The 25,167-nt window shown below is 33.8% G+C and overlaps 1 protein-coding gene across 5 annotated transcripts in view; it reads left to right on the forward strand.

The window, feature by feature from the left end:
- pde4d (phosphodiesterase 4D, cAMP-specific) overlaps positions 1–25,167 on the forward strand; it is a 234,878-nt gene that overhangs the window by 194,972 nt on the left and 14,739 nt on the right. For 4 of the 5 annotated variants that reach the window (XM_087264470.1, XM_087264469.2, XM_087264472.1 and 1 more), the window contains exons 3-11: positions 50–86; positions 170–246; positions 604–653; positions 7,523–7,635; positions 19,509–19,602; positions 21,030–21,205; positions 21,927–22,025; positions 22,111–22,275; positions 22,407–22,506. In XM_087264470.1, the coding sequence (XP_087120596.1) occupies positions 50–86; positions 170–246; positions 604–653; positions 7,523–7,635; positions 19,509–19,602; positions 21,030–21,205; positions 21,927–22,025; positions 22,111–22,275; positions 22,407–22,506 (911 nt within the window). Of the gene's footprint in view, positions 1–49; positions 87–169; positions 247–603; positions 654–5,338; positions 5,423–7,522; positions 7,636–19,508; positions 19,603–21,029; positions 21,206–21,926; positions 22,026–22,110; positions 22,276–22,406; positions 22,507–25,167 lie in introns of all 5 variants that reach the window. The other variant, XM_087264468.1, reaches the window with a different exon arrangement.

Here is a 25,167-nt window from a genome sequence, read left to right on the forward strand (position 1 = left end):
GATTACTGGTGATCGTAACAGAGTGATTAATCCTTTTTTTTTTTTGCAGACATGGTGATGACATGATTGTTACCCCTTTTGCACAGGTATTGCTATATTTTATATGTTGAAGTTTAAAAGGAGAGGATTTGGCAACAGAGAAATAAATCAAATACTTTTCTTCTCTCAGGTTCTGGCGAGTTTAAGAACTGTCCGGAATAATTTTGCTGCTTTAACAAATGTACAACAGGAAAGATCAAATAACAAGTAAGTCATTTGCAGTTTCAAATCTTCACATTTTTATTCTCTTTTTTATTTTTTTTCTCTCTAACATTGATGGAATATGCATATGGGTTAAAAAAGAAAGTTGTATAAGAATCACAACAATAAAAGTGTAATATAGTTTTTCCTTATAAATCAGAATGTGTCCTCCTTTTGATTCTATAAATACAATTTAATCATGTATACCCATCAAATGCCATTCAGTAATAGATGAAACATTAAAGTAGACACTTCTCTTTAATTTAACATGGACACCAACATGTCTTTGACCCATATGTTGTGTGTTAACAGCAGTCTGACTGTTATTTATTTATTTATTTATTTATTTATTTTGTTAAACAGGAGATCCCCCATGTGTAACCCACCTCCCATCACAAAGACCTCCTACACAGGTATATCTACCTTTACTTACATGTAATATTATTATTTTAATATTGCCAACAAAATTGAAGACAAGGCCTACTTTTGTATTGTTTATATACTAAGAATTCTTAGTTTTTTTGTTTTTCCATTTTTTAAAATGACTTTTTCTTTCCTTTAGTCATTTAGTTCTCAGAAGGGATAGTTCCCCCAAAACTGAAAAATCTGTCATTAATCCACGCTTTACCTGCTCCAAATTAGTTTGACTTTCTTTCTTCTGTTGAACAGAAAAGAAGATATTTTGAAGAAAGCTGAAAACCTCTAGCCACTGACTTCCATAGTATTTAACACAGGCTTATTGTGAAAACGTACCCTTGTATACATTTCTGGAGAGCGGGAAATATGTAGCCAGAGCTACCTATGGCTGCATTTTGTCTTTAAATTGACTGCTACGAAGCAGTATGACACCGCTGACGACTTATGGTTTTTTTTTTACGCTACCAACTGACCACTTACCTCCATATGCACGGCTTTTCCATTGTTACCAGTTTGCCCAGTGGCTCGTCACGAACATCAGTGGACGTAAGACACAGAGAGGAGTTGACCGTGATGAAGTGGTACAAGTTCCGCAAAGAACGATTCCAGAAAGCAGGTTAAACTAAAACAATAGGCAATAAAAATATAATAAACAAGTAAATAACAGGGTGAGAACGTGGTAAGATCTGATTTTGAAAACACTCTCGGTTGTTTTTGGGGAAGGGGTCAGGTTGGGATATTAGTTGTTAGGTCAGTCAGTGGACAGCGGCCTCTGGTGGATTTTCATGAGAACAGCAGGCGTGAATACTCGCAAGAGAAATTTGAGATCTGAAAAAAACGTACACAATGGCCTCTGGCAGATTTGCTAAAACAAAACCTGCAAAAAAAACGTAGCTCCTGGTACGTTTTTCGCACTCTCCAGAAATGTATACAGGGATACATATCCAAAATGAGCCTGGGTTGATAGTATTTGTTTTTCCTACTATCGAAGTCAATGGTTACAGATTTCCAGCTTTCTTTAAAATCTTCTTTAGCGTTTAACAGAATAAAGAAACTCATGAAGATTTGGAACCACTTGATGAGATGAGTAAATAGTGAGTACATCTTCATTTTTGGGTGAACTATCCCTTTAAGTGTATTTCAAATACTTGTGTGCTCTTTTATTTCAGCTTTATATCAGTTACTAAATCAGTTTTGTAATAGATTTAGCGTCAGTTATCAAAATCAAAACTGCATAACAGATTTTCGTAAGATATCCAGATTCTCCAAAGAGCTCTTCCTGTGGTCTTTTGGCTTGGTTTTGTATTTGGGATAAGGGTTGTTTGGAGAACTGTGTGATATGAGGGATGAGCTTGTCCTTGTGTGGCACCTTCCGTTTTGTCTATACCAGCATGAGGGCAACATCCAGACGTCACATATCACTCCCTGAAGCTGATAAGAGAAATGAAACATGTCACCATACCCTGAATGCACAAAGTGAAGCTTCTATTTTTCATAATTGTTTGCTTATGCATATATCAGCTTTATCATTTAGCATGCCTTCAGAAATATTGCGCTTTGGTATAATCGTGGTGCTCTGTTTATGAGGTTTAAGGAAAAGCTTGTTTTTGAGATGCAGGTGTTTGACCTAGAACTGCGTTGGATGTTTAGCATGAGCAGAGCGTTCAGCCGCACAGATGAAAAGCACCAATGTTATAGATTTATTCTATTGATTTGTACTAGAAGCAGTGAGCAGATGGACACATTATACAATTTACCGACCCATGCTGAGTTCATATGTCATGTGACCAGGGCGGCACGATGTATGGTTTCACAATGTGCGCATGTAGGATGTGCAATGTTGGGTCGGGGTTATTGTTGATCAGGCTCCACAGTGGAATGTGGACTCATTGCTAAGTATAACTAAATGAGAGTGAAAGTTTAACATTTGCATACGTTTTTAAGGCCAGGGCTGTGTAAGCATTTCAAGCCAGTTTAGTAGTAGTGAGTAGGGATGTAGCCAGTAGGGACGCGACGGAAATAAAAATTCAGGGCCAAAACTGCAAATTCCAAAATATGAAAATTGCTTTGTAAAATAATTTATTATTTTAATAAATAATATTTTTAAAAATGTGTACGAAAAATTTTGCTCAATAATGCTAATCATACAGATTTTTAAAAATACAGGGCCATAAAATAAGCTCATGTTATTGACAGCGAACGAGTCAAGAGGTGTCATTTGTTGCCATGACAGCACAGTAGAGCTATCGCAAGCAGCAAAAACAAGTATACTACATAGAAATGTCCTGTCGGCGCATTATTTGAGCAGACTTTGCTTTTCTGATGCATGTGCAGTGCATAGCAATGTATACATAGAGTTGAAGTCAGAATTATGAGACCACGTTTATTTTTTCCCCCAGTTGCTTTTTAACAGAGAGCAGATTTGTTCAACACATTTCTAAACATAATAGTTTTAATAACTCATTTCTAATAACTGATTTATTTTATCTTTGCCATGCTGACAGTAAATAATATTTGACTAGATATTTTTCAAGACACTTCTATACAGCTTAAAATGACATTTAAAGGCTTAACTAGGTTTATTAGGTTAACTAGGCAGGTTAGGGTAATTAGGCAAGTTATTGTATAATGATGGTTTGTTCTGTAGGCAGTCGAAAAAAATTAGCTTAAAGTGGCTAATAATATTGACCATAAAATTGATTTAAAAAAATTTAAAACTGCTTTTATTCTCACTGAAAACAAATAAGACTTTCTCCTGAAGAAAAAATATCAGACATACTGTGACAATTTCCTTGCTCTGTAAACATCATTTGGGAAATATTTTAAAAAGAAAAAAAAAATTATAGAGGGGTAATAATTCTGACTTCAACTGTACGTGTACATAAACAGAACATCCACAGAGTAGATTATTGAGCTATTTTGAGTGATAACCAAGACACGCATCCAAGGTTTTTGATTTTGTGCATCAAAAAAAGGGATTAACAGCCTTAAATTTAAGCCAGAGTTAGAGCCATTTTTAGCATTTAGTATACACTGTACATTTCTGGAGTGACAATTACATTTAAAATAGGGATGTCAATTGATTAAAACTTGGGTTGCACTTTATTTTAAGATGCCCTTGGCACAGAGTAACTATTTAAGTACTGTAAATTAATTACATGCACTTAGTACTTACTGTATGGTTAGGGCCAGGATCCACAGAGTAGAATATTGAGCTATTTTGAAAGTTAACCCAGGCCCACATGCAAAGTTTTCGAAGGTGTGCTTATTTTCTTTTTCTTTTTTCTCTTTTGGCCGATAAATTTTTAGTGGTCAAAAATTCAGTGCATGCCTAGTTTAAAACATTTTGGGCACAAAATTCTATTAACAAAGTTTGATTAATTGTATTAGATTGCGTGTACAAGACTATTATTATTTTATATTATTATTATTATTATTATTATTATTATTATTATATATTTTTGTGTACTATTATATTATATTCAAATACTGTTAAACATCCCAGAAAAACAGTAAAGTATTGTTACTATCATGTATTATTATATTATATTATATTATATTATATTATATTATATTATATTATATTATATTATATTATATTATATTATATTATATTATATTATATTATATTATATTATATTATATTCATTCATTTTCTTTTCGGCTTAGTCTCTTTATTAATCTGGGGTCACCACAGCAGAATGAACTGCCAACTTATCCAGCATATTTTTTACGCAGTGAATGCCCTTTTAGCTGCAACCCATCACTTGGAAACATATTATATTATATTATATTATATTATATTATATTATATTATATTATATTATATTATATTATATTATATTATATTATATTATTTTATAGTGTATGTGTATGAATGCAAGAGTGAGAGGGTATGGGTGTTTCCCAGTGATGGGTTGCAGCTGGAAGGGCATCTGCTGCCTAAAACATATGCTGGATAAGTTGTTCATTCTGCTGTGGTGACCCCTGATTATTAAAGGGACTAAGTCGAAAAAAAAATAGAAGGAATAAATATTGCAGAAAAGCAAAAAATCATAATTTAAAAAAATTCCAATACCATGCAGCTCTACATGTTACAATTAAAAGTGCCTGGATGGCTGTAGACAGCCATAATGTTTGGGATTGTACAAGATTTGAGCTGGTCATCAGGAGGTTATGTCCTAAAGACACGTTGCTGTTTAGGCCTTATAATGCTACAGGGAGATTGTCTTCGTAATAAGTGTTTTCTAAGTCGCTGTGTGTCACCTAAATGACTAATTAGTAGGGCTTGCTATGGCTTGAGTCCTAAAAAGCTACAGCTTGTTAAGAGGTGTGATTAGACTTGCACAGACAATAAAACAAGTGATAAATAGACTTAAATTGAAGCAAGGGGCAGAACCATTTTTAACATGTACATTTCTGGAGTGACAATTACATTTAAATTAGGGATGTCAATTGATAAAAACTTGGGTTGCACTTTATTTTAAGGTGTCCTTGGCACAGTGTAAATATTCATTGAACTACATTGAGTGGCATTAATTAGTATTCAATTCAATTCATCTTTATTTCTATAGCACTTTCACAATGTAGATCGTATCAAAGCAGATTAACACAGAAGTTCTAGTTCTAGTCAGTCCAGTTTTCAGAGTTGAAGTTCAGTTCATTGTGGTTTAATTTTCAGTGCTGGAAGTCCAAACACTGAAGAGCAAATCCACCGATGCGCAGCTCCACAAGACCCAAACCAAGCAAGCCAATGGCGACAGTGGTGAGGAACATACTTTAATTGAGGATTTAAAGGAAAAAAAAACCTAGAGAGAAACCAGGCTCTTAGTATAGTAAGTACTTTTTATTTACTATATCAGGGGTGTCCAAACTCTGGTCCTGGAGGGCCAATGTTTTGCATAGTTAAGCTACAACTTCATTCAACATACCTCCTTGGATGTTTCTAGTATACCTAGAACCAGCTTGATTAGCTGGTTCAGGTGTGTTTAATTGGGGTTGGAACTAAAATATGCAGGACACTGGCCCTCCATGACCGAGTTTGGACACCCCTGTACTATATGGTTAGGGCCAGGATAAAGGTTAGGTCTAGGGTTAGTTGGGGATAATTATACATAATTAAGTGTAAATAATGTAATTACATGGAACATGTGTAACAAGGATACCTTCAAATAAAGTCTTACTAAAGTTTTTGATCAAAATAATTACACGATGTGGAGATATATTAATGTTGAATATGTACTTATATTAATTTCTAATAATAAATATTTCATATTCCACAGTGTACATCAAGAATTGCAAACATTAATGGTATTACACGTTTTCTACAATTCTAGGACAAGTTTTCTACAATAAATGATATGGTCTGAGGTGTAAATATATATAGACTGTATATTAATCATATTTAAAATGATTCTGGAGAGAATGTCCTGGTTGACACAGCAGTGAGAGCATCGTCATCCTGATTGCAGGATTCCAGTTCAGCTTTTCGCAGCAGCTCTGCTGTCTGTGCAGCCAGTGCCCTCTCATGGGCTGGTGTATGATGTCGCGCTAAGCACGAGAAGAATGTCATTGACGTCAGTGCAGTCTCTTTCAGAGAAAGTGGCACCCCAGCCCTGTGTTCTCCACCACACATGCAGAAAGAGAGAGAGAGAGAGACAGCCAATGAACAAGATAATGCACGCATTGTTAAAGGAGTGTACATGTGGCACATGCATACGTTCTGTCTGGCTTTGTTGTCATAGCTGCTTCAAACAAGCAACATGTCAAGCATAGTTAGTCCTTTGTTATTTTTTCCCACTTGTTTTATGCCCTCATATGGTCATATGGTTTTTCAAGGTGCACAAATGCCTTGTAAAGAACATTTGATGAAATTTAGCAAAGAAATGTAAGAATACTTGAAATGGGAACTCAAATTCTGCAGCTGATTGTAAACCTATATCATAAAGCACATTCTCTCTCTCTCTCTCTCTCCCAGAGCTAGCTTATTTCTGCTAGTGTCATCTGTGATGCAGGCTGAGCTCCTCATCCGCTGGAGTTCAGGCCAGGTTTTGGCTGGAGCTCTGTCTGTCTCTCTCTCTCTCTCTCCTGCATGCAGCGGCACTGGCAGGCTTCAGGCTTCTGTTTCAAGAGGAAGCTCGGCTCACGTTCGGCTAGCGACGCTCTTCGGCTGCCCCGCGCTCGTGCAGGGCATCCACCTCTCAGAGAACGGGGGCCGGGCAGATGCCAGCACCTCTGTTGTCTTTTTTGCGGCAGGAGCGGAGACAGACACAAGTCCCTCATCTGTTGGCGTCAGCTCTGCGTGTGTGCTCTGCGTGTGTGTGTGTGTCTGAGCGAGTGTGTACGTGTGTGTGTTATTGTTATGACACTATGCCTGTCTGCTTTGTTGTGGGCCGGATTGCACGCTCCTGAGGGCCAGCGGCTTCTTGGATGTAGAGGGGCATCCATCAGGCAGAGATGGGCCTGCAAACAGCAATGACATTCGCTCCGTCTGGGGATGAGAGCTTTCCTGACATGTAGGACTGTGGATTCTGCGGCCGTGGTTTTGTTTGTGAGCAAGCTTGTTGATCTGTGTGGCCCCTTTGTGTGTTTTCTTAAGGGATATAGTGTTCCCCTGCTTCTCCCACTGCCGGTCGCCTCGTTCGGATTACCCCTCTGCTGTTTTTGGAGACCTTGTGTTTTGGCTCGATTTGGAGCCCCATCATTCACTGTGGAGGGCTTCAGCACAGCATGAAGAATCACCCATGCGTTCTGTCGGGATATCCCAACATGGCGGTGTACAGCAGTTTGGGCCCTCTGCTGGGAGCCTCAGCTAGACCCCTACAGCAGCTGAGATCTGACCGCTTGCCTCCTTCTCTTCCTCCAGAGGAGGCCTACCAGAAGCTGGCCACTGAGACCCTGGAGGAGCTGGACTGGTGCCTCGACCAGCTGGAGACCCTGCAGACCAGGCACTCGGTCAGCGAGATGGCATCCAACAAGGTAAGAGCGTACAGGTGTTTTTATCTACTCTTGAGCTGTTTGAGGATTCACCTGAGTGCTTCTGCAAGGTGATGGAGGGTCATTATTTTTTAAAATATCTCAATTTAGGCCAATTTCTTTTCATTTATTTTGCAATTATTGACTACTTATATCAGTTTTACAAACTTCACTCCAAATTTCAAGGCATGACCTTGGGCACTTATTTTGGATTTAAAACTTTTTATTATTTTATTGCTATTTCAGGTTGTGTATTTGTAGCATATTTTAAATCAATTTTGTTTTAATTTATTTGAGTTATTCATTTTATACTTGACATAAAATCCCAAATTAGGACACATAGTGTGTATTTATTGCTTAATATTATTATTGTATTTTATTTCAATTCTTTATATCTCAAACTTTTTCTCACAATCACAATTAGGGTATTATTTTTCCATTTTTTTTGTAATATATGATTTATTCATTTAAAGAAATTACATTTTAGCCACTTATTTATATAACAAGTTTACAAACTTCAGTCACAATCTCAATCAGGGCACCTATTGTGCATTTCATTCATTCATTTTCTTTTCGTCTTAGTCCCTTTATCGATTTGGGGTCACCACAGCAGAATGAACCGCCAACTTATCCAGTATCTGTTTTACGCAGCAGATGCTCTTCCAAATGCAAACTATTGTGTATTTATAATTTATAATGTTTTAAAAAAATTATTGTTATTGAAGTTAATGATTTCTTAGATGCTTCTCTCACAATCTGAGCATCTGTTATGGATTTGTTGTTGTATTTTATTTGAACTGCTTCATGAGCTGAGTATTTTGTACTTGTTTATAATATCATCTTGTGGTACAATGTGTCCTGATTTTTATTTTATTTTTTTATGTTGGTGTTAAATTTGGCTGCTGTTGGTTTAATTCTGGTTGACCACATCACCAGTAAATATCACCAGATCACCAGTTTTCATACTCTATAATATCATGTTCATACATGAGCGTCGGATTATTAATATTCATCATCATCAGTAACTCAAGCATTCGGTTGTTTTGTGGATTCAGATGGAGTGTCAGTGTATTGTCATGCTTCGCTGTCGTTCAGCCAGTGCTCTCACTGTTTGCAAAAACAGCAGCAGAATCGTCATTGGGGCTGCACTGAGCATGCCCACCGTCTCCAGCAAGGCCCTAGTACACATACAGCATGCTAATCAGCCTGTAGTGTTCATCTCGCCCAGTGCGCTCAGCCACAGCGTAGAAAAAAAAAACAGATTCCAGATGCTTCCAGTATTTCTCATACAACCAGGCTAAAGGTCTATCAGAGGTGACCGGTCATCAGTAACAAAAGCGTCAAATACACATATTTTCATGCATGTGTTTCAAGTGAACCCCCCCCCTCCCTCTGCTCCTCCTCCATGCCCAGTATCCATGGAAATGCACAAGGCCCGTCAGTCTGCTTTGTTGCTTTAGCTCGGTAGCAGAAGTGGCGTATCCCGTATAAATCACAAGTGCTAGATCCTACTGGACTGAGTGAAATCTGCTTTAGCTGTCTCAGATGCAAAGATTCTCAGATGCCATAAAAAAAAAACGTTTATTAAGGTGAGACACTCCAAACAAAAGCACCTGTCAGTTTTGAGATTTTGGAAAAGAAATCATCCAAAATACACTTTTGTTGTGCTTCATTAATTTGTATCTGTAGTTTTCAAGTACGCAACATGATACTTATTACTATATAATAAACATAATAATACTTATTTTATTCATTTTTTCTAGCCATTATTTTTTAAATTAAGTCGTTTTTTTATCCTATACCAAGCCACAAATCTCTTTACTTTGGCATCACTTACAGGTTTATTTATAGCTCTATTCTGAGGTCATTTTAAAAATCATTATGTTCCAATTGTACTTGATTTCTTTCATGGTATACCACTCAGTAAAAACTGTTTACTGTAATATGTGGGTGGGGGGAATAAAAAAAAAAAAAAAAAAATATATATATATATATATATATATATATATATATATATATATATATATATATATATATATATATATATATATATATATGCACAGTTAAATTCAAAATTATTAGCCCTCATTATTTTTTTTTCCCCAATTGCTGATTAACAGACAGATTTTTTTATCAATGCTTTTTTAAACATAATAGTTTCAATAACTCATTTCTAATAACAGGCCTGTAGCCAAGGGGGGGTTCAGGGGGTTCGAAAGACCCACCCCCCACTTACAAAGTCTAGATCGTTACCCCTATATGAGCTCATTTATCCAATTTTTCATTGCAATGCCAGCATATATTGTGAAAAATTTAGATAGAAGAAGGCTTTAAAATAATTTTTAATTATTCAAGTGGCCAAATTATGACTGAGGGAAGTTGAATGTGCTGGCCTGTTTTTATTTGCCCATAGGCTACAGTTTGTATTTTAAAACAAGTTTTACCAGATTTCTGTTTTTATTTTATAATAAATGTTAATAAATTTGTCTTTCCCAGTGTTGGGTTGTGGCTGAAAGGGCATCCGCTGTGTAAAACATACAGTATATTGGATAAGATTGTGGTTCATTCCACTGTGGCGACCGCAGATTAATAAAGAGACTAAGCCAAAAAGAATGAATGAATAATAAATTTGTATTTAAAATTAAGAATCTTTTTCATATTTTTTTATTCATTTTTTAAAATGCAAATGTCATAATATTATTTATAAAACTGGAAAAACTTACAGTTTAAATTCTAATTAGTAAACAATTACTTCATAGTAAAATAGTATGGTACTTTGACAATTGTAGGAAATATTTTTGTTGCATCAAAAAGGTTTGGTTATGATCACCATCTGAGAAGCTAATCCAGCAAAGATAGTTCTTAACTTGTTACTAAAATGCATAATTAAATAGAAAAATGAGGAGAATAACTGCAAAAAAAAAAAACATTATAAAACCTCCACTTTTTCAGAAAAAAAGAACCACCCCTTTCTAAAGGCTGACTATGGGCCTGTTTTGTCCATGCCAATATAGGATAATTAAGATATTATTATTATTATTATTATTATTATTATTATTATTATTGGATCTTAACTCCTAATGCCGCTAGTTGATACACTCAAATTTTTTTTTTTCAACACATCCCATAATTTCTAAAATATCAACCTCTACTAAATGGTTTATGTCGGTTTGAGGTAAAAGTACCGAAAATAATACATAAACTATGAAAAATCAGAAAATATGAAGTGTAAGACCAATTTATTATCAAAACATTATCAAAATAAAACATTTTAAATACTAAATCATCTTCATTTTTTGAAGTATGAGATAAAAATTTAAAACATTTTTCTTTTTTTTTCTTTTTTTTCTTTCTTTCTTTCTTTCTTTCTTTTTTTTTTTTTTTTTTGAAAAAAAGCAAAAGGATTATATTTGTTTGATTTTTGCTGTGTTTATAAGCCATTAATTAAAACAGTCATTCTTTAAATGACTTTAACAGACATTATTTAAAACCGTCCAAACATGGTCAACCATTTGGTTGAGCAGGCAGTTAAAGGGATTGCATTCATCATTCATCAGTTTCTATTTGGATCTGTTTTACAGCTCTAAAGTGTTATTAACCGTGTAAATTACTTCATAAGATTTTCAAGCTAAATGACACTTTTGTTTTAATGAAGCTGTTATCTGTGTAGCAAATAAGGTCAGGTATCAATTATATAAGGCTACATATGGAAGAGTTTATAAAGACTCAAACATTAGCATGCATTAACACTCGCAATAGCAGTAGTGGCAAATCCTGTATAAAACTGGCTCACAGCCGCCACGCAAGTGCTAGATCCTACTGGACTGAGAGAAATCACACTTTCAGGATCAAAAATAGTCTGCTATGAAAAACATTGTGTAGAGATGTCCAGCTGCCATTGTTTTTATGATTTATTAACTGTCATAATTGTCAACAATGTATATGCGGCATCAGTTTAGATCCTTTTTTAACTCTGGAATTGTATTTTTAGGCATGTATGATTTTCTCAGAACACTTTTGGCTTGATTAAGCAGTGATCTGTGTAGCAAATAACGGAAATAAACTTGTTAGATATTTTAAAGATATTTTTAGATATTTTTAAGCTACAAAGAGCTGATTTTAGTATTTAAAACTCAAACATTCACACGCATTAACATTTTAATGCTTTGTAAATGACATTAAATTGCATTAACAATTTAAACATTGAAAATGTCTAAGCTGATCTTATATTCTTGATTGAGTCTGCAAAATATGTGTTAAAGACATTAAATGAAGGTTTATTTTCATTTACAGTGGCTAATGTTGACTGGACTAATCATTATCTGACACATCCTGCCATTGTTATAATATTTTTAAACTGGAGTCAGGTTTGGGCCAGTAAGAAAAAAACTATTCAGACATTTTTCTGATGATATGGAGTGAATAAATATTTGTAGAATTTACACCAAATAGTAAAAGCTGCTTGAAGACAATAAATAAAGAAATAATATATTTTTAGGAATTTTTAAATAATGTTTCATTATAAAACATAAGTAGCACTTTACAATAAAGTTGTAGTAGTTAATGTTAGTTAATTCATTTACTAAATGAACAAACATTTAACAATACATTCATTACAGCATTCATGTTAGTCAATGTTAGCTAATTAAAATAAAGTCGTTCAGTGTTAGTTCGTTAACTGACCGTGCATTAACTAATGTTAACAAGCAATCATTTTAATAATGCATTAGTCAATCTATAACTATGATTAATAAATGATGTACTGTCATAAATAGTATTTAATGCTTCAAAATATTTACAATAAATAATTATTATCATTTTATTTTCTTGTTAGTTTGTTTATGATTATTCAGTTTAAATATTATTAATTGCGACTTTTCGGAGCATAAAGCAGAATGCATGATTTACTAAAATAAACAAACATCTAACAAGTTACAAATTAATGGAAATGAAGTTGTTCATTGTTAGTTCATTGTTACTGACATAATTAACTAATTAACTAATGTTAACAAGCAAGAATTTGGTTTTTAATAATGCATTTGTAAATCTTTAACTATGATTCATAAATGCTGTACAAGTATGGTTTATTATTAGTTCTTGTTAGTAAATACATTAACTATCGAAACCTTATTGTGAAGCATGACCAAAGCATATTTAATATGTAATATATTTAATATGTTATATATTGTTATAAATAGTATGTAATGCTTCAAAATATTTACAATAAAGAAATATTAACATTTTATGTTCTTGTTAGTTTGTTTATGATTATTATTTTTAAATATTATTAATTGCGACTCTTCAGAGCATAAAGCAGAATGCATGATTTACTAAAATAAACATTTAACAATCCATTTATTACAGTATTTATTCATGTTAGTCAACTTTAGTTTACTAATGAAACCTTGTTTTAAAGTGTGACCAAAACATACATAATTAATATGTAATATGTTTAATATGTTATATATTGTTATATATAGTATGTAATGCTTTCAAATATTTACGATAAGTAATTACTAACATTTTATATTTTCTTGTTTCTTTGTCTATGATTTAGATATATTTTCATATTATTAATTGTGACTTTTTAGAGCAGAAAACAGAATGCACAATCTTGTGTTTCATGCTACTGTAAGTTCACTTCCATTCATTTATTTAGACTTTGAATTTGATCTTCTGATGTGGATGACAGTGTTATTTTTCGTGTTATTTTCAAAATCTATGGTTTACATACGATTCTATCAGGTGCTAAGTTGTAGATTCTGGCTAAAATGAGAACCATGATTTTTTTGCTTAAAATCAAGATCACGATTTTCTCACCATTCTGTCGATGTAAAATAGTGGTTAATATAAGTAGGTTGTTATTATTGTTATTTCTCAAACGTATGGTAAAACAACATTAATAATATCAGGCCTATGTGTAGGTCTACTGTTGGTTAAAATACTAAATTTTGTATTTACCATGGAATGGTGGACTTAAACAGACTTTAAATATGTCATCAGAATATAATTATTCATAATTATGAAGTTGAATTAGTATAACTCTAAAATGCAATATAATCATTTAAATGATGTGTTCGCTTTCTTTTTCACTTTCACTGCTGAGTGCACTCATGTCATGGCTGCTGTCACTTTGAGGAAAAAAAATATATACATGCAAGTCATACTTCCTGTGTCCTCAGTCTGTGCAACAATCCAAACAATACTTACAAGTTTATTACCTGTTATGTACAACCTATGCAGGTTCTGTTTACTAAAGTAGATGGTGGACATGCGTGTGTCCTCTCGGTATTAAATAAATACTTCATTACATTAAGACAGAAATTTCATTTGTGGGTAAATTATACCTTATAAATACAGTATGTGACACTTTTAGTACCATGTGGAGGTGTTTGCAATGTTGTGCAGCATATATAAAACAATGTAAATTCTTGTGCGACTGATTTTACACATCTCTCCTGACCTTGAAAATAAAATGGGCTACATCGTAGAAAATCAGGATTAAAATTGTGTTTAGGGTTGAGTCGAGATCGTGGTCTTTTTTTCAATTAGTCGTGCAGCACTATTTTGTGGTATATTTTTATTAGTGCTGATTATATGATTTGCATGTAAGAAATGCCTTGCACTGTTATGAACATCGAAACCCTTCACGAAGACACCTCAATAGCCACATTTCATATCCGAATATCAATTGTGTTATTTGGTCCTCGACATTGCTATTTTAAGCTCAGAGTTTCTCTATTTTAGCTTCAGAGGAAATAATGAATAAATGTTGCTTTTGATCTACGAGCCGTATATATAGAGGAACGAATCATTATTTAGGCCTGTCCCAGAAAACACATTTTCAGGAAATCACAGCTACAAATTGTGTGATATCTTTCCATTTTTTGCTCAGAGACGTGTTTTAACACCCTCTAGATGTTCCAACAATAGAAACACAGTCGCCTCTGCCCGCATGGACCCGCAACAGCCTATTACCGTCGGCTCATCTGCTCCAGTAAAGCTGCAAATTACTCAGCATCCCACTAGTGCTACACAGGGAGCAGAAGTGTGAAATAATCCCTGACCATGTTCTGTCAGCTCCACCGCTCGCCTCTTTATTTGTTGCCAGAAGCTCTTGTCCAGCTCAGGTTAAAAACACTGTACTTCAGTGACATGCTGGTCAAAATGCACATGGCCCACACTGGAAAGACGTTGGCCATTTGAGTAATATGCTATGTACTAGGGATTCTCCGATCGATCGGTCGGAGATCGGTATCGGCTGATAATCGTATTTAATGACTCGATCGGTACTCGCCAATCTGACCGATCCTATGAACAGATCGCAGGTGTTTATTTATGAATTTACAAGCAGAGGAAGATGCACATGTGCACCTGGGTTATACAGATAGCAGCACTACAACATGTGAGGAGGTAAATGATGCTTGGGGGCGGAAGCGATCACTGCGCATGCGTCACAGCAGCTAAAATATATACAGTGTGGCGCAAACTCTGTTTATACAGTTTATTGGCATGATTTTGACGAGTGGTGATCTCTTTGTTGCAACCATTGTATATCCAGTGTTTTGAGCTGCTGCAATTTCTCAACCGGAAGCTCCACGAGTCTCCCGCTTATTATCTATTATGTTTTTATAAAGCTGCTTCTGTACATATTAAATGGTTATAAGAGACATGTTTAAGATTATATGCAGTAGTAATAATGTATAGGATTATATGCAGCATCCTGAGTTTATTCTCTTAGGTAAGACGAGATCTCCACTTAAGTGTCATACTTAGAGGGAAATTGTGCAATGGCAAAATTACATAAAGCATTAGGATCAGTACTCGATATTGGTCAATCACCATGACAAGGAATTGGTATCTGCTGTTAAATCCTGATTGAAGCAACCCTATTATGTACTATAGATTGGTGGGTTTATATTTTGATGATTGGATTGAAATACGTACACTGTAAAACCCAACAGTCAACTTTATCAAATGAAATGATTGTAGTTAACTCAATTTACCGAAAATTAATTCTACTCATTTGAAAAGAGTTTTGAACTCAGTGTTGAAGGAAATGGGTGAATTAAACACCTCAACACTTCAATTTAAATGGAGTAAGTTCACAATACTCTTATAGATTAGTTTTTTAACTCAAATGGTTTCCAGCAATCGGTTTCCTCAAACGGTTTGAGTTGCCTAAACTTATTGGGTTTTACAGTACTCAGTTGGTTTGAGTTTACTTTGCTCAAATTGCTTTGTTTACTCAAATGGATTAAGTTCACAGTACTCATTAGGATTAGTTTTTGAACTTAAATGGTTTGTTGCAATCGGTTTCCTCAAATGGTTTGAGTTACCTTAACTTTTTGGGTTTTACAGTGTATTCATCATGTTTGTAGCTGTGATACAGTTATATCTTGCTATTATTAAGCTGTAGTTTATATAATAATTGTATTTAATTATATAATTGTGTATTTTTAGATAGAGAATAGGACGACATGGTGGCTTAGTGATTAGCACTGTCGCCTCACAGTAAGAAGGTCGCTGGTTCGAACCCCAGCTAGGGCAGTCGGTGTTTCTGTGTGGAGTTTGCCTGTTCTCCCCATGTTGGCATGGGTTTCCTTTGAGTGCTTCCTTGAAAGATATGCTGTACAGGTGAATTGAATAAACTAATTTGGCTGACGTGTATATGTGTGTATGAGTGTGTATGGATGTTTTCCAGTACTCGGTTGCAGCTGAAAGGGCATTCGATGTAAAACATATGCTGGATAAGTTGGTGGTTCATTCCGCTGTGCGACCTCTAATAAATAAAGGGACAAAGCCGAAGGAAAATGAATAAATGAATGAAGGAATGAATGAGAGTAAAATATTTTAGTAAACCACATATGCTTTATATAATGCACATCAAGTACTATTTATCATAATACATTCAAATTATTTTAAATAATTTTCAAACTAAATAAAATAAAAATAATATATAATATAACATAAATAAATATAATGTAATGCTGGCGCCAATAGCCTATGGGTTAAGTGTGCTGACGTGCTGACATATAGCACCATGGTGCTCACGGTGACCCGAGTTCGATTCCCAGCTCGAAGTCCTATGCTGATCCTTCCCCTCTCTCTGCTCTTAATACATTTCTGTCTGTCCTATCCGAATAAAAGGTGAAAAATTCCTAAAAAAATAATAAATAAATAAATAAAATATGATGTATGTAAAATGTATAATGTATAGATTTTTTTTAATAATAATAATAATAATAATTTTAAATTAATATTAAATTTAGTGTGTTAAATGCAATTTAAAATGTGGCATGTTACAGGCTACTTAAAAAACAACAGCTACTACTGAGCCAATGAAAACACGTCATTGTTTAAAAAAATTCCCATCTGCCAGTCAGTGGCTGAACAAAGCTTTTTTCTGCTTTAAGGAACCTCATTAACAATTTACTAGGACAAAACCAGCACAGGCGTCATTGGTTTTATTTTATTTTTTTGTAATTGTTCATACAACATATGCTCTCCATTGACTCCCCTCAGTAGATTTGTCAATGAATTTCACTGAATATTTTATTAGTCTGCTTGACACAGTGTCCGCTTCCAAAACATTACGTCATATCATGAACATTACCTCACCCCTCCACACATACACACACACATATGCTCATGGCCAAACACGACATGCAGACGCATTAATGCAAACCACACATGATGACTGTGAATCCTGTAGAGGATCTGCTCGTTGTATCACTGAGCTCTCATATGAAGAGCACACAACTAAGCTGCACACGTCTACAAGCTGAAGTGGGTGGAGCCTTGACTCCCAAAGGAGCTCAGCTCAGCCAATCGGCTGCAGTGATGAGCTCATTCTAATCTGGAGGAGCCGTCTGATTGGCTGAGCTGCACCAGTGACTCTCACCTGCACAACGCAGCCTTATTTGGAAGCTGTTAAATGGCATTTTTTCCCCTCTTCCAAAGCGCAGGCATTTTTCAGTCTGTGTGCTTTGAAGAACAGAGAGATGCTATCAGACAATGCTGAGGCTTCTTCATGCCCTCCTCTGTCTTAGGTGGAGCTTTGCCAGCTTTCCTAGCAATGGAGTCTGCCATCGTGAGGAATGGCTTAAGGAATTTCTAGACTTTTCAGATGGGGTTTAGCCTAATTCAGGTGGATTTGAGCCGTGGAAGCTTCTGCGCTGGGTATTTTGTGTTTGACTTTTTTATCAGCTGCATTTTTCTTATCACATCTGCTATCTGGATTTACTCATTCAAAATGCCTGAGGCTAATTATTTGCTGTCAGTTTCTTGGGGATACATAAAGGTGAGTTCACAAATCCTCAAATGCTGTACTCTTATAGTGGAATGTGGTAGGAGGGGTTGGTATTGTTTATTACTGGTATTCAGTATGTGGTTTCACAAAGAATGATTGCTTATTATTATTAATAATATTATTATTAATATTATTAATAATAACAATAATTTATCCGTTTCCTTTTTAGCTTGGTCTCTTATTATTATTATTATTATTATTATATTGTCATCATCATCATTGTTTGTTCATTTTGTCACTTTTTTATAATATTTTTATTGTCATTATTATTATTAATAATAATAATAATAATAATAACAATAATTCATCCGTTTCCTTTTCAGCTTGGTCTCTTATTATTATTTTTTTTATTGTCATCATCATCATTGTTCGTTCATTTTGTCACTTTTTTATAATATTTTTTATTATTATTAATAATAATAATAATAATAACAATAATTCATCCGTTTCCTTTTCAGCTTGGTCTCTTATTATTATTATTATTATTATTATTATTATTTTATTATTATTTTTTTATTGTCATCATCATTCGTTCATTCTGTCATTTTTTCAGCTTAGTCCCTTATTATCATTAATATTAATATCAATAATAATATTAATATTAACATCAATGTTGATATTAATATTAATAATGATATTTATAATAGTAACATAGTTTTTTATTTGTTGCATTTTTATTATTTTTATATTTAACATTTGTTTTCTTCATGATTAGATAATTACAGTATATAAAACATTTTTTTGCTAATCTATTTTTATATGCACTCTGTTTAAAATCAAACTATATTTACATTTATATTTTAAAATAAATTAATAAATTGTTAAATTAATAACAATGATGATTTGAATTGGATGGGTTCGTTCATTTTTTACAGTAAAAATATATTTCAATTTATATTTGAATGAATATTATGTTGTCATTTTATCACAGCAATATATAACATCTTTTTAAAAGTCTTTTTTACCTCATCATTATTTTTTGCTTACTCATATTGATCCAGGTTCTTTTTAAAGCTAAATTGCTATAAAAAGCCCCAGCACATCATGTGCTGTCACTGTCCTGTTTGTTTGTTTGCACGCATTAAGGTGTTTATTTTTGACATGCGGTGGTTTCCATCTCCAGTTTGGGCTTGCAGATCTTGTTAAAAATAAGGAAAATGGTACTTTGTTTTGTAGCGTCTATCTGTGACCAAGCGGGTCATTTTGACCTGACATTTTCAACCGTGGGAGAGGGTTCTCCTGTTTTTAGAGGTTGTTTGGAGGACTTAGCCTTGAAGATGTGGCGTGTTTGATGACTGTTAGCAACACTATTGACAAGAGAAAATCCATTAAATGTTTTTTAAAAAGAAGTAAAATGGTGTCTTGTTTAGGAGTGAATTTCAGAGGAGGCGTTTCGAACAATAGTGCAGACATGTTACACAACACTTTCACACAACATATTTTTATTTTTTATTAGGATGGAAATGTGTTTTCTGTGTAGTTCTTCTAAAAAATAATAGTCACTGATGGTCAGACTTTTGTTAATAAAAGCATGAAATCATTATGCGTTTGTTTCTCTCAACAGTTCAAGAGGATGTTGAACAGAGAATTGACTCACCTCTCAGAGATGAGCCGATCTGGTAACCAGGTTTCTGAGTACATCTCCAGTACATTCCTGGGTGAGTTTCCCCACAAACAAAACAAAATAAAACAACTATAATAATACAGTATGTAGAGCCCTTAGGATAAATGAGTAAACCCCATTTTGAAAATAATATTTTTTATCAATTTCTCAGTGAATGTAGATGATACATCTTGGTGCAGTTGAACAAAACCGATTTATAAAACAGATATAGCTATTATAATAATATTTTAGTCACTGAAAACTTTTATAAATAGAAAGATAATACATTTAAATTCATGCTAAATATTACAAAAAAAAAAAATACAAACTACAAAATGTTATATGTTTTTTGTTTCTCTTGTTTCTTGCTCTTTTTTAAATGTTTATTTAAAAATGATCCCTAACACATAAATTTGGGTTACAAATTTTTAGAACGTTATTGTAAGTTATTTTGTTAGATTAGCTTCAGATTTGGCTTCAGTACTGACTAAACTAATGCACAGTATGTGCACAAATTTATTTATATTGTAAATAATATAATTGTTCAATTAAATAAGAGATTTTGTAAGGGCTATACTCAAATATGCTGAGCATACATGTATATGTAATGCAATTTTGTCATGATATACAATATTATCATTTAATTGACAAACTGAAAAAAAATATTTTTTTAAATAAAAAAAGTACTTGCTTTTTTCATAATTTAATGTAAACAAACTATTTAATTTGCAAACGGATTATTATAGTATATTATATAACACTTTACAATAAGCTATCAGTAGTAAATGTTAATGCATTACCCTAACATCAACAGTGAGAACATTTGTTACAGAAGTTATGTCAATGTTAGTTTAGTAGTAAAATACAACAGAACTTTATTAGTTATAAGCTCCATTAAATAAAACAGTTACTGATTCAGATTTTAATGACTTATTAAACGTATTAGCCTATAGATTATTCTTATTGTAAAGTGTTATCATTTAAAGAATCAGAACATTTTCAATTAACATCCCAGTCATGTTTCAGGCCAGATTAACATGTGAAAATGTGCATTATTGAAGGCCTATAAAATCACCACTTCAAAACACAGCAATCTGAATATTTCTAAAGGCATTCTGTAATTATTAATAATAAAATGCCCACAACAATATTATTCATGATTATTATCTCGATACTTTATTTAACTGAATATTGTTGTAATTGCACTATGCAATGAAGAGGAGCAGAGTATTTTTGGTGTAACTCCGAGAACTAGGACAAATGAAGTGCTGATTGTGAGCAAAAAAAAGCAGGCCAGCGGTGGCTCTGTAGCCTGACTGCCGCTGAATAATGACACCACAAGTGAGACCATTACATGACCGTAGCCCAGCATTCAATTAGAAACCTGCAAATCGGTGGCTCTAATGGCACATGCTGTGACTTTACCCACAAGCACCACTGATTTCTAGATGCATCCCTGAGCTTTTTCTCTGTTTTTTTTAGACAAGCAAAACGAAGTGGAAATGCCATCGCCACAGTCCCAGAAAGACAAGGAGAAGAAAAAAAGGCCGATGTCTCAGATTAGCGGTGTTAAGAAGCTAACGCACAGTTCCAGCCTTACCAACTCAAACATCCCTCGGTTTGGGGTTAAAACTGAAACAGAAGATGAGCTGGCCAAGGTAAATTTTTAAGCAATCAGATGTAATTAATAACATGTTAAGTAAAACAAAGACGTCCTGTAATAAAGTATAGGCTATGTTATTGTTTGAAGGTTTGGGGGATTTTGGGAATTTACAAAACATTGATCAACCCTGACAAGTTCACAAAAGATTTCAATTTTAAATAGTGCTGTTTTGTTTGATTCAAGAAAAAGTATCAGGATTTCCATAAAAATGTTAAGTTGCACAACTCTTTTGAATATTAATAAATCAGTATTATAGATATTATTTATTTAAGATTATTATTATAGTAGATTTCAGATTACAAGAAATAATGATGCTGAAAATTCAGCTTTGCATTCAAAGGAGTAAATTATTTAAATAGTTAATAAATGGATCAGGGTGGAGCCAAGCTGGAGCGCTCACTCTGATCTCCTGTCTCTGCAATGGTTGAGGACGTTCCAAGTTGAACCAAAACAAAAAAAATACAATTGGCTTAGGAGAGCAAGGAAAATTCAGCAAGTACAGCAACCAGCAGAACCTGGGAATTAAAAATAATTAAATAAATAAATAATAATTATTATTATTATTATAACAATATTATATAGTCTTAAGTGTCAGGGTGATCCTTTAGATATAGTTTAAATATGCTGAATTTGATTTGTTATTGGTTATTATCAAGCAATTATGTTGCAAACTCCAAAACAGAATGATAAACATCTTTCAATTTGTGCCTTTTCAGGAGCTCGAAGATGTAAATAAATGGGGCCTTAATGTCTTCAAAGTGTCAGAATTTTCTGGAAACAGACCTTTAACGGTTATGATGTACACAATATTCCAGGTATGTGGTGTTCGCAGTGTTTTTCCATCGTGCTCTAGTTTTTGCTTGAATGTCTTTCCACTAACAAGGTACTTCTGTGCTGTAGGAGAGGGACTTGTTAAAGACGTTTAAAATTCCCCTCGACACGTTTATCACCTATCTGATGACTTTAGAGGACCATTATCATGCTGACGTTGCCTATCACAACAACATCCATGCTGCTGATGTCACACAGTCCACTCACGTCCTGCTATCAACTCCTGCCCTTGAGGTGCGATACTGCTGTCCCAGAATGCAGTGCTGCAGACACGCTCTTTTATTCTCACTGCTGGGTGTTCAAGAGAGCGGATGGCGACGTGAGATTTTATATAATCTGTCTGTGTCTGTTTTTTTTTTTTTCAGGCTGTGTTTACAGACCTTGAAATTCTCGCTGCCATATTTGCCAGTGCGATTCATGATGTTGACCATCCTGGCGTCTCCAACCAGTTCCTCATTAACACTAGTAAGTCGTTAGCTTGATTGTAATATGACAATTTGCTATATTCCTGTTTTACTGGGTTTTTTTATGCTTAATGACATCTTTTATATTTCCAAACGAGATGTTCCTACGGAGAGTCAAAAGTTTAAACTAGTTAACATTTTTAAAGGCAGATACAGTAAAACATCGCTTTATACATCATGAAAATGTATTAAAATGTACATTAATAATTCAGTTTGAATATATTCTAATTTGCAATTTATTTCTTAGGTTCAAAGCTGAAATTTGATTGTCAAGTCAAACTTTATTTATAGAGCACTTTAAAAACACAGAAGTGAGCCAAAGTGCTGTACAGAAATATACAACAAAATAAGCATAAAAGAACATAAAATACAAGAGCAAATATAGCTAAACTACCTAAAAAGGGATAATAATTAGAACAACCAGCTAGTAAGATCAGGTGTCAAATGCCAACAAAAAATGAGTTTTAAGAGCTGATTTAGGATGATCCCTGTCTAGTGGGCAGCGGCAAATCATTCTAAAGTCTTGGACCTACCAAATTTGTTTAAAAACAAATAAAAGAATCTTAAACTGTATTCTAAAATTCACTGGCAACCAATGAAGCAAAGTGGGGGAGATGTGGTCATATTTGTGGGTACCAGTTAACAGGCGTGCTGCTGCATTTTTTTTCACCATTTGCAAACAGACAATAGCTGACTTGCTACTCCCCACATACAGTGCATTACAGTAATCTAACCGAGTGGTCATAAAATCATGAATTACTGTCTCAAACTGTTGTTTTGGTATATATTCCTTTTTTTTTTGCTAGTTATCTTAATTGAAAAAAAGCTTTATTGTTTTGTCCTTTCTGTTATAATGCTTATTATGTTATGCTGATTTTGTGTTCTGAAGACATTTCTAATTCTTATCAATGTTGACAGCTGTTTAACTGCTTTTTTTATTCATTTTTTATGGAAGCTATTCAAATGTAAATCTCAACAAATTGTTTGTTCATTGAGAACACCTTAAATTGATTGAAAGTGTGAGTAAAGACATTCAAAATGTAAGAAAAGAGTTTATTACAAATAAATGCTGTTATATATGTTATATTGTGTTATAATTCCAGAATTAATCAGTAAGAATCGCAACATAGACTCATTTTGAAAACCTACCCCTATATGCATTTCTGGAGATCACAAATTATGTAGCCAGAAGTACGTATGGCTGCATTTTGTCTTTAAAACGAACACTACGGGGTGGTATAATACCATTCAGTGGGTCATACAGTCAGTCGACAGTGGCCTCTGGTGGATTATGCAAGAACAGCAGGCACAAATGGCATTCATGAGAGAAATTTGAGATCTTAAAAAGTGTACACAGCGGCCCCTGGTGGATTTGCGAAAACAGAGATTGCAAAACAAAAAAAAAAAAACGTAGCTTTGTGATGTATTTGGCGCTTTCTTCAGAAAGAGTCTGGGTTGAATAATCATTACTATGAAATTCTGTTATATAATTTTTGAAGAATCATGTGACCCTGAAAACTCAAAACTAATAAAATGTTATATTTTAAATTATTTTCACATAAAAAAACGTGATTTTTAAATTGAAATAATAATATGTACTGTAATATTAAGTATTTATTGTCTTTCTGATCTAATTAAATGCAGCGTAAATAACTTTATTCAAACATCAAAAAATGTAGCATCATCGCTTCCTCATTTAACAACTTGTGTTTGTTCAGTGTTCTTCACAGTTGTCAAAAACACTTTTAGCTTCATCACGTTGTTCAAAGTAGCGGACCCGTTTAAAGAGTAATCAATACATGTTTAAGCTGTTATCACGTGCGCAAAGGGTCAATCGGGTGGTTTTCACATGCTATGGATACATGTGTTTGGTGGGCAACATGTGTCTGTGATTCACACAGCTCACGTGTTTCGCCCACACGGCTGGTAAAATCCCCTCAGTGACTAACAGAGGGACTTGCACTGTTTTTCACAAGCTCAACAGGAACTTGAAAAGCAGAGAAGTCACACGTGTTGTGTTCATACCTGTGTGAGGCTGTTTTTAACCGAGAAACACTAAACAAGCCATTTTGTTGGATCTGAAATCAAATGTCAGGCTTCAAAAAGAAATAAAACAAGAAAAGTAGCATGTTTTTTTAATTGTGCAATAAAACAAAAACTTATATTAAATACTACTGTTATTCATATTAAATGTTTAATTCATTTAAAACTTATTTGTAAGCAATGTTAAAAACTAGGTAACACTTTATTAAGATGGTCCGTTTGAGGTTTAGTTGACTGTCTGCTTAAGATCTGCTGATACTGCTCCTTCAACTGATATTTAACTAAGCTAAAATTTAATCATGTAGATGCAATGTAACTTAAATTCAATAAACGAACCATCAAAATAAAGTGACTAAAAACAATATGAAGATGCTAAGCAAATCAGTCAAAAGATCAAGATTTTTAATTTATGAGCAGTAAAAAAAATGACATTTCTTTCAGTGAAATCAATTTACTTTGGAACAAATAACAGATGATTGAGACTGAAACTACTGTATAGAAATATACATCAGATTTCAGAAAAAGTGTCCATGGTGAGGCTACTCGTGATGATCTCTTAAATCTGTGAAACACATTTTGCTACACAACTGCTATCGTTATGAATAAACTGCATATTTGA

Source organism: Danio rerio, chromosome 8, assembly GCF_052040795.2.
Source record: "Danio rerio strain M-AB ecotype USA chromosome 8, GRCz13ab, whole genome shotgun sequence".
NCBI lineage: Eukaryota > Metazoa > Chordata > Actinopteri > Cypriniformes > Danionidae > Danio > Danio rerio.